Source organism: Cebus imitator, unplaced genomic scaffold, assembly GCF_001604975.1.
Source record: "Cebus imitator isolate Cc_AM_T3 unplaced genomic scaffold, Cebus_imitator-1.0 Scaffold266, whole genome shotgun sequence".
NCBI classification, from domain to species: Eukaryota; Metazoa; Chordata; class Mammalia; order Primates; family Cebidae; genus Cebus; species Cebus imitator.
The window spans coordinates 2,247,331-2,257,389 of NW_016107581.1; the positions used below are offsets into that span (position 1 = coordinate 2,247,331).

At 49.7% G+C, this 10,059-nt stretch overlaps 1 protein-coding gene across 5 annotated transcripts in view; it reads right to left on the bottom strand.

Moving 5' to 3' along the window:
• PLEKHA4 (pleckstrin homology domain containing A4) overlaps positions 1-10,059 on the bottom strand; it is a 27,329-nt gene that overhangs the window by 3,102 nt on the left and 14,168 nt on the right. For all 5 annotated transcript variants that reach the window (XM_037728477.1, XM_037728475.1, XM_037728474.1 and 2 more), the window contains 5 exons: positions 8,152-8,250; positions 7,332-7,472; positions 5,616-5,715; positions 5,469-5,545; positions 736-897 (listed from right to left, as the gene is read on the bottom strand). In XM_037728477.1, the coding sequence (XP_037584405.1) occupies positions 736-897; positions 5,469-5,545; positions 5,616-5,715; positions 7,332-7,472; positions 8,152-8,250 (579 nt within the window). The remainder of the gene's footprint in view (positions 1-735; positions 898-5,468; positions 5,546-5,615; positions 5,716-7,331; positions 7,473-8,151; positions 8,251-10,059) is intronic.

The following is a 10,059-nucleotide window of genomic DNA, read 5'->3' on the forward strand; positions in this document are numbered from 1 at the left end:
AAAAAAAAAAAAAAAAACCACACACACGCACACACAACTAAGGGGAAGTCAGGAGCAGTAGCTTATATCTGTAATCCTAACACCTTCCGAGGCAGGAGGATCACTTGAGCTCAGGAGCTCAAGACCATCCTGGCCAAAGTGGTAAAAATCTGTCTTTACTAGCTAATAGAAAAATTATCTGGATGTGGTGGCACATTCCTATAGTCCCAGGCTAAGGCATGAGAATCGCTTGAACCCAGGAGGCGGAGGCTGTAGTGAGTGGAGATTGCGCCACTGCACTCCAGCCTGGGCGACAGAGCAGGGCTGTCCCTCAAAAAAAGAAAACACTAAGGGAAGCCATCCTGAGATATCTGAGAAACTCTGATGTTCAGATCTGGGATGTTCTCCCTATTGGAAAAGCATGAATACAATCAATTTCCTTGCTGGCTGATATTTTGTTTTTCTTTCTTGCTGTTGACAACACATAGCAGCTGAAAAAAAAAAACTAGGCTTCCAATACAGATCTGTGACCACCCCCCCGCCCCCACCCACTGTCCTCCCCTCACTGCCACGCCTGTCCACTCATCACTAACGAATGAGGCCAGGACACTGACTGAGTACAGACAGTGGTAAATCCAGAAATCCAGTTTGGTGTAAAGAGGTAGGGATTATCACCATTTTACAGAAAGGGACTCAAAGTAGGTGACAAGGACCCACTACCATCCTACCGCCCAGCCCTAGCCCTCCTCCCCTCACCCTTTGCTCCATGTCAGGCTGGCGTCTGGCTGGGGACAGTGTCCTCCCCAGGGTGAGGAGCCGGGGGGAGGTCGGGCGAGGGAGGGGCCGTCCACATTCCTGGTTTCTTCGCATCCGCTCCAGCTGCTCCTGGGCACTCATCCGGGGCCGGGCCACCGGGGCCTAAGGAGATGAGAAATGTCCCAAGACCCCACCCTTAGGCCAGGCGAGGTGGCTCATGTAATCCCAGCACTTTGGGAGGCTGAGACAGGAGGATCACTTGAGGTCAGGAGTTTGAGACCAGCCTGGCTAACTTGGTGAAATACCATCTCTACTAAAAATACAAAATTTAGCTGGGTGTAGTGGCAGGCACCTGTAATCCCAACTACTCAGGAGGCTGAGGCAGGAGAATGGCTGGAACCAGGGAGGTGGAGGTTGCAGTGAGCCAAGATCACGCCACGGCACTCCAGCCTGGGTGACAGAGCAAAACTCTGTCTCAAAAAAAAAAAAAAAAAAAAAAAATTGTTGCTTAAGCAGGGAGAGAGAGAGAAGGCCAGGTTCAGGGGTGGGTGACTGTAATCCCAGAACTTTGGGAGGCTGAGGTGGAACAATCACTTGTGGCCAAGGGTTTGAGACCAGCCTGGGCAACATAGCAAGACCCCATCTCTACAAAAAAAAAACATGTTAGATGTGGTGATACACTCCTGTCACCTACTCAAGAGGCTGAGGCAGGGGGATCGCTTAAGCCCAGGAGTTCAAGGCTTCAGTGAGCTATGATTGTGCCACTGCACTCCATTCTGATGACAGAGCAAGACCCTGTATCTAAAGAAAAAAAAAGACCGGATGCTGTGGCTCATGCCTGTAATCCCAGCACTTTGGGAGGCCAAGGTGGGCGGATCATGAGGTCGGGAGATCAAGACCATCCTGGCCAACATGGTGAAACCCCATCTCTACTTTTTTTTTTCTCCCCTACCCCCACATCTCTATTAAAAATACAAAAATAAGCTGGGCCTGGTGGCATGTGCCTGTAGTCCCAGCTACTCAGGAGTCTGAAGCAGGAGAATCGCCTTGAACCCAGGAGATAGAGGTTGCAGTGAGCTGAGATTGGGCCACTGCACTCCAGCCTGGGCAACAGAGCGAGACTCCATCTCAAAAAAAAAAAAAAGAAGAAGAAGAAGAAGGGAGAGAGAAAGAGAACACTCATTGCTGGAGTTTCCAGTTAAACATTCCAGTGAGAGAGCTTGGATCTGTGCTTACTGCAATACCGGCCCCAGCAATTTCCTCTGCTTTGACCAATCCTGAGTCCTGTGTTACATAAATGATGGCCACTGGCTACTGTACATTACCCTATGTTGTTAATTTCTTTTTTTTTTTCTTGAGACTGAGTCTTGCTTTGTCACCCAGGCTGGATGTGATGGCACAATCTCGGCCCACTGTGACCTCCACCTCCCAGGTTCAAGCAATTCTCTGCCTCAGCCTCCTGAGTCGCTGGGATTATAGGTGCCTGCTACCACACTGGTGAATTTTTTTGTATTTTTAGTAGAGATGGGGATTCACCATCTTGGCCAGGCTGGTCTTGAACTCCTGACTTCATGATCCACCAGCCTCAGCCTCCCAAAGTGCTGGGATTACAGGTGCAAGCCACCGCACCTGGCCACTGCTGTTAATTTCTTCATAGCAGATCAGACCGTTGGCCTAAAGGCTTGCTAGCAACAAACTCAGACTCCTACACATCCAATTGTTTTAAACATAGTCTTAATAAGCAGATATTTTTAGCCAAGCAGTCTGCCTGCTTTGTATACCCTGAGACTCTGCCCAATATCTGCTAGCCATAGATAAGTAAGACAAGCCCCTTGGCCAGGCACGGTGGCTCACGCCCATAATCTCAGCACTTTGGGAGGCTGAGGCGGTGGATCACGAGGTCAAGAGATCGAGAGCATCCTGACCAACATAGTGAAACCGTCTCTACTAAAAATACAAAAATTAGCTGGGCATGGTGGTGCACTCCTATAGTCCCAGCTACTCGGGAGGCTGAGGCAGGAGAATCTCTTGAACCCAGGAGGTGGAGGTTGCAGTGAGCCAAGATTGGGCCACTGCACTCCAGCCTGGTGACAAGGTGACTCCGTCTTCTACAAAAAAAAAAAAAAAAAAAAGATAAGCCCCTTCTCCAGTCCCTCTCTCGGGAGCTCCCTTTCCCTCCCTTCCCTCCTGTGCAGCGGTCCTCACCCTCACACAGTAGCCTCTGGAGGGTCTCACACTGGGTGTGACGTCCCCCATAGACAAATCTGTCAGTGTCCACCAAATAAAGCTCCTGTGTGCTACTGCCATCTGGTGGTCATAGGTTTTTCTTTGCTCAGCCCTGAAACTTCTGGAACTCACTAGACCACCTGTGTGCTCTGGACCTTGGCAGCCCCTGAAACCATGGGGTTGGACTGAGGGAGGAGCATGTCCCAAGATAAGTGATGTTTCCAGGAGGCTCCCATCATCCAGCCCATGACTCGTACCACTGAGAATCAAAACTCGCCTCTCCTCTCTTCCTAGGAAAGGCTTGATTGCTTTTGTATCCATGATGACAAGTAAGCACCAGAAATACATTTTTTTTTTTGAGATACGTTTTCCCTCTGTTCCGCAGGCTGGAGGTGCAGTGGTGCCATCATGGCTCACTGCAGCCTTGACCTTCTGGACTCAAGCAATCCTCACATGTCAACCTCCCAAGTAGCACCACCACGTACAGCTAACTTTTTTTTATTTTTTGAGAAAGAGTCTTGCTCTGTCGCCCAGCCTGGAGTGCAATGGCATGGTCTCGGCTCACTGCAACCTCTGGCACCCAGGTTCAAGTGATTCTCCTGTCTCAGCTTCCCAAGTAGCTGGGATTACAGGTGCGTGCCACCACACCTAGCTAACTTTTGTATTTTTAGTAGAGGCAGGGTTTTGCCATGTCAGCCAGGCTGATCTTGAACTCCTGACCTCAGGTGATCCACCTGCCTCGGCCTCCCAAAGTGTGGGGGTTACAGGCGTGAGGCACTGTGCCCGGCCACAGCTAACTTTTTATTATTTTTTTTATAGAGATGGGTCTTGCTATGTTAGCCAAGCTGCTCTTGAACACCTGGGCTCAACTGATCCACCCACCTTGGCCTCCCAAATTGTTGGGATTACAGGCACAAACCAACACCACCGGCCGAGAAATGCTTTTATTTACGTATTTTATTATCATTATTATTTTGTGAGACAGTCTCGCTCTGTTGCCCAGGCTGGAGTGCAGTGGTGCAATCTTGGCTCACTGCCACCTCTGCCTCCTGGGTTCAAGTGATTCTCCTGCCTCAGCCCCTCCAAGTAGCTGGGATTACAGGCACCCGCCATCACACCTGGCTAATTTTTGTATTTTTGTAATGACAGGGTTTCACCATGTTGGCTAGGCTGGTCTCAAACTCCTGACCTCAGCTGATCTGCCTGCTTCAGCCTCCCAGAGTGCTGGGATTACAGGAGTGATCCACCATTCCCAGCCCCAAGAAATGCTTTAAAATCTGTTTTATTAAGTAATCCCAACAGGTACCCCAAAGGCTTTTGAAAGCCAGCCAATCAGTGATGGATCTGAGATTCTGAAAATCTGCCAATCAGTGACAGTCACATGCTTCTGAAGGCTGGCCAATCAGTGATGGATCTGTCCTTCTGAAAATCAGCCAATCAGTGATAAGTTCATGCTTCTGAAAACCAGCCAATCAGCAGCAGACACAGAACTTCCACAGCTTAATATTAACCAATTCCTAAACATTCTCGCTACTGGAAGTCCACCAATTTCTGAACTTCAGGGACACATGAGATCAGCTCTCTGCCCCACTCAGGGAGTATGTCTTTTTGTTGTCGTTGTTCTTGTTGTTGTTTTGAGATGAAGTTTTGCTCTTGTTGCACAGGCTGGAGTGCAATGGCGTGATCTTGGCTCACCGCAACCTCCACCTTCTGAGTTCAAGTGATTCTCCTACCTCAGCCTCCCAAGTACCTGGGATTAACAGGCATGCGCCACCACACCCGGCTAATTTTTGTATTTTTAGTAGAGATGGGGTTTCACCATGTTGGCCAGGATGATCTTGAACTCCTGACCTCAGGTGATCTACCTGCCTTGGCCTCTCAAAGTGCTGGGATTACAGGTGTGAGCCACTGCACCTGGCCTTTGTTTTGAGACAGAGTCTCGCTTTGTTGCCTAGGCTGGAGTGCGGTGATCACACCACTCCAGTGGTATGATCCAGGCTCACTACAACCTCTGCCTCCCAGGTATAAGCAGTTCTCCTGCCCCAGCCTCCTGAGTAACTGGGATTACAGGCACATGCCACCACCCATGGCTAATTTTTGTATTTTTAGTAGAGATGTGGTTTCACCAAGTTGGCCAGGCTGGTCTCGAACTCCTGACTTCAGGTGAACATCTGTCTTGGCCTCCCAAAGTGCTGGGATTACAGGCATGAGCCACCGCACCTGGCCTCATACATCTAGTTTTCATCTTCATGTCAGCTCTAGATGGTAGCTTCTGCTATTAGCTCCATTTAACAGATGAAAAAATGGAGTCACAGAGAGGTTTAATAACTGACCCAAAGTCACACAGTTTAGAAGCAGCAGAGACAAAATTCAATCTCAGTGCTCTTAACAAACAGTTCCCCCTGTTCTGAGTGTGGCCTTAGAACCCTACTCCTAGCTGTTTCCCCAGAAGTGTTGGGGTCCCTGATGGTCAGATACAAGCATTACAGGATGGATCTACAGCCTACCTTGGTTCCCAGCTGTGGGGAAGGGAGGTGGTGACCCTCAGGGCTGGAAGCCCGGGAGACCCTTGGAGACCCAGTACCTAGGAATACAGAACGGGACTTGGTGAGGATGGGAATTTCCAGAAAGTCCCACCCGGCCAGAATGCTCACCTAAGCGAGGGCTGGAGAGGTCTTTGTCACCTCCAAGAGGCCGCCCCCAGTCAGTCTCGGGGGACCGAGGGGAGCTCAGTTCCAAGGACTCAGGCAGGCTCTTCGGGGATAAGAAAAAGGGAATAACAATGATGATGGTGATGATGATGATGATGATAATTATTATTATTTTGAGATAGAGTTTTGCTCTGTCGCCCAGGTTGTAGTGCAGTGGCGTAATCTTGTCTCACTGCAATCTCCACCTCCCGGATTCAAGCAATTCTCCTGCCTTAGCCTCCCTAATAGCAAGTATGTGCTACCACACCTGGCATTTTTTGTTTGTTTGTTTTTTTGAGAAGGAGTTTCACTCTTGTCACCCAGGCTGGAATGCAGTGACATGATCTCAGCTCACTGCAACCTCCGCCTCCCAGGTTGAAGCGATTCTCCTGCCTCAGCCTCCTGAGTAGCTGGGATTACAGGCACCTGCCACCACATCCAGATAATTTTTTGTGTTTTTAGTAGAGACAGGGTTTTACCATGTTGGACAGGCTGGTCTTGAACTCTTGACTCAGGTGATCCACCCGCCTCAGCCTCCCAAAGTGCTGGGATTACAGGCGTGAGCCACAGCGCCATCTATTATCATTACTATTATTAACATGTTTCAAGCATTTAGCAATTAGAATACAGTCTGAATAGGATTTTTTTTTTTTAAGACGGGGTTTCACCATGTTGGTCAGGCTGGTCTTGAACTCCCGACCTCAGGTCATCCGCCTGCCTTGGCCTCCAAAGTGCTTGGATTACAGGCGTAAGCCACCACTCCTGGCCCTGAATAGGATTAAGACTATAAACCAAATCTGAGCACAGAAGCTCATGCTTGTAATCTCAGAGCTTTGAGAGGCCAAGGTGGGAGGATCACTTGAGGCCAGGAGCTAGAGACCAGCTAGGCAACATAGTGAGACCCTTTCCCTACAAAAACTTTTTAGGCTGGGCACAGTGGGTTCACATCTATAATCCCAGCACTTTCGGAAGCCAAGGTGGGTGGATCACTTGAAACCAGGAGGTCAAGACCAGCCTGGGCAACACAGGGAGACCCCATCTCTACAAAACAAAGAATTAGCTGGGCGTGGTGTCAGACACCTGTAGTCCTAGCTACTTGGGAAGCTGAGGTGAGAGGATCACATAAGCCCAGGAGATCAAGGTTCCGGTGAGCCATGATCACACCACTGCACTCCAGCCTGGGCGACAGAATGAGATCTGTCTTTATTTTATTTTTTTTCTCTTTTATTTTTTTCTTGAGATCTGTCTTTTAAAAAAAATCCTGGTTGGGCGTGGTGGCTCACACCTGTAATCCCAGCACTTTGGGAGGCCAAGGCAGGTGGATGACTTGAGGTGGGAAGTACGCGACCAGCCTGGCCAACATGGTGAAACCCCATTTCTACTAAAAATACAAAAATTAGGCCAGGTGAGGGGGCTTACGCCTGTAATCCCAACTACTCGGGAGGCTGAGGCGGGAGAATCGCTTGAACCCAGGAGGTGGAGGTTGCAGCGAACCGAGATCGTGCCACAGCATTCCAGCCTCGGTGACAGAGTAAGACTCCATCTTCCAGAGGTTAGGACAGCTGCCCTAGGTGGGTTCGCTGATCAAGGAAGAATTAAAGAGGCCGAAGGGGACTAGACTGAGCCAAGGACAGATGGGACAGGAAGCTGGGGGTGGGGAGAGAATTGTGTGCATCTTACCTCCCTCTCTGAGGACTCCTCGCCCTGGAGCACGGGAGATGGGGAGTCAGGCTCAGTGTGTGGGGGCGGTTTCTGGGGGCCACCCAGACCTGCCAGCGTGTCTTCCACCATCCACAGCTGCTGCTGAGCAGACACTCTGTCCTGTGGGGAGGAAAGGAATTTGTCACTTAAAGACGGGAAAATGCGGGAGAGTTTCAGCCAATAGGCCCCTGCAAAGGTCTGCAGTCAGCTGGGCTATATTGATGGAGTTGGGATTTTTTTTTTTTTTCACGTGGTTATCCAATTTAATTGAAAAAACTGTCTTTTGGCCGGGCGCGGCGGCTCACACCTGTAATCCCAACACTTTAGGAGGCCCAGGTGGGTGGATCACCTGACGTCAGGAGTGCAAGACCAGCCTAGCCAACACGGTGAAACCCCATGTCTATTAAAAATACAAAAAAAAATTACTCAGGTGTGGTAGTGCATGCCTGTGATCCCAGCTACTCAGGAGGCTGAGGTGAGAGAATCACCTGAACCTGGGAGGTGGAGGTTACAGTGAGGCGAGATGGCACCACTGCACTCCAGCCTGGGTGACAGAGCAAGATTCTGTCTCAAAACAAAAACAAAAACAAAAACAAACAAACAAACCTAAAGGGTGTGGTCTTAACTAAAATAACGGGCTTAGATTGAAAAGACAGAAAGGAAGCCAAGCGCGAACTGGACGGGGCCTCTGTTCTGTAGGCGGAGCCTAGACTCTATGGGCGGAGATTAAATGCCCAAAGGATTTCCAGGCAGAAGCTGGAGTTGGGGTGGGTCTTGGGGTCTCCAAGCAGGGATTTACCTGGGGAGAACCGAGGTGCAGCAGATACTCCAGGGTCTCTCTTAAGGTGCCCAGCTCCTGCTCCAGGCCACTGTACGTGTCCCAAACCCTCTCTCGCTCCTCAGGTTGCATAAAGGGGGAGACACAGGTTAGCTCCCTCTCTCACCAAATCTTTGCCCATCCCATCGTTTGTCAGCTAAGGAGGAGGTAAGGGAGCTTGGTCCCTGGGGCCCTGTGAGCATATGGGCTACAATTCCCATGAGCCTCTCTGCTTGGACTATAATTATCTCTAAAATGGAGACAATAATAGTAACTACCAAATAGAAATTAAATGAGAGCTGAGAACAGTGCCTAGCACATGATCAGGGAACTCCAGAGACTGTATAGAATCTGCAGTGCCAATGCACTGCTAGTGTAGACAAACAACAGCATTCCCTGAATCCCCTGGATTACTTCTGCATTCTCACAGGTAGCACAGTCTACAGATCTAATGAATTCATTAGACAGTCAAAAGACCACAGCACCTGACCCGGTATGGTGGCTCACGCCTGTAATCCAGCACTTTGGGAAGCCAAGGTGGGTGGATCACTTGAGGTCAGGAGTTCGAGACCAGCCTGGCCAACATGATGAAACCCATCTCTACTAAAAATACGAAAATTAGCCAGGGGTGGTTACAAGGCGGGCATCTGTAATCCCAGGTACTCGGGAGGCTGAGGCAGGAGAATCACTTGAACCCAGGAGGTGGAGGTTGCAGTGAGCCAGGATCCAGCCGCTGCACTCCAGCTTGAGTAAAAGAGCAAGACTCTGTCAAAAAAATGACCACAGCACCCACTCACCCTGGGGCAGCAGAAACTTCCTCGCCAATAACAATAATAACAGCGGCTAACGCTTATTGGACACTGACTACGTGCTAGGCAATGTTCTCAGCTCTACAGATAATAATTATAGCTGACACTTAAGTATTGCTTACCAAGTACCAGATACCTTAAGTGTTTTTTGTTTTTATTTATTTTATTTTACTTTTTTAGAGTTGGGGTCTTGCTATGTTGCCCAGGCTGGAGTGCAATGGCTATTCACAAGCGCAGTCTCACTACTGATCAGCACAGGAGTTTTAACCTGCTCAGTTTCCGACCTGGGCCAGTTCACCCCTCCTTAGGCAACCTGGTGGTCCCCTGCTCCCGTGAGGTCACCATATTGATGCTGAACTTAGTGAGGACACCCGACAGGCACAGCGCGCTACAGCCCAGAACTCCTGGGCTCAAGCGATCCTCCCACCTCAGCCTTCCAAGTAGCTGGGACTACAGACACATGCCACCAAGCCTGGCTGTTTTTATTTTTTTTGAGACTGAGTTTGCTCTGTCACCCAGGCTGGAGTGTCATTGGCGCAATCTCAGCTCACTGCAACCTCTGCCTCCCAGGTTCAAGCAATTTGCCTGCCTCAACCTCCCAAGTAGCTGGGATTACAGGCGTGCACCACCGCACCCGGCTAATTTTTGTATTTTCAGTAGAAACTGGGTTTCACCATGTTGGCCAGGCTGGTCTTGAACTCCTGACCTCAGGTGATCCACCTGCCTTGGCCTCCCAAAGTGCTAGGATTACAGACATGAGCCACCACACCGGGCCCCTAAAGTGTTAAATATTCATTCATCCATTCATTTACACATATCACATAATAATTCTCACAGTTACATAAGGCCAGGTGCAGTGGCTCTTGCCTGTAGTTCCAGCACTCTGGAAGGCTGAGGCAGGCAGATCAACTGAGGTCAGGAGTTCGAGACCAGCCTGGCCAAGATGGCAAAACCCCATCTCCACTAAAAATACAAAAATTAGCCAGTGTGGTGGTGCATGCCTGTAATCCCAGTTACTTGAGAGGCTGAAGCTGGAGAATTGCTTTAACCTGGGAGGCGGAGGTTGCAGTGAGCCAAGATC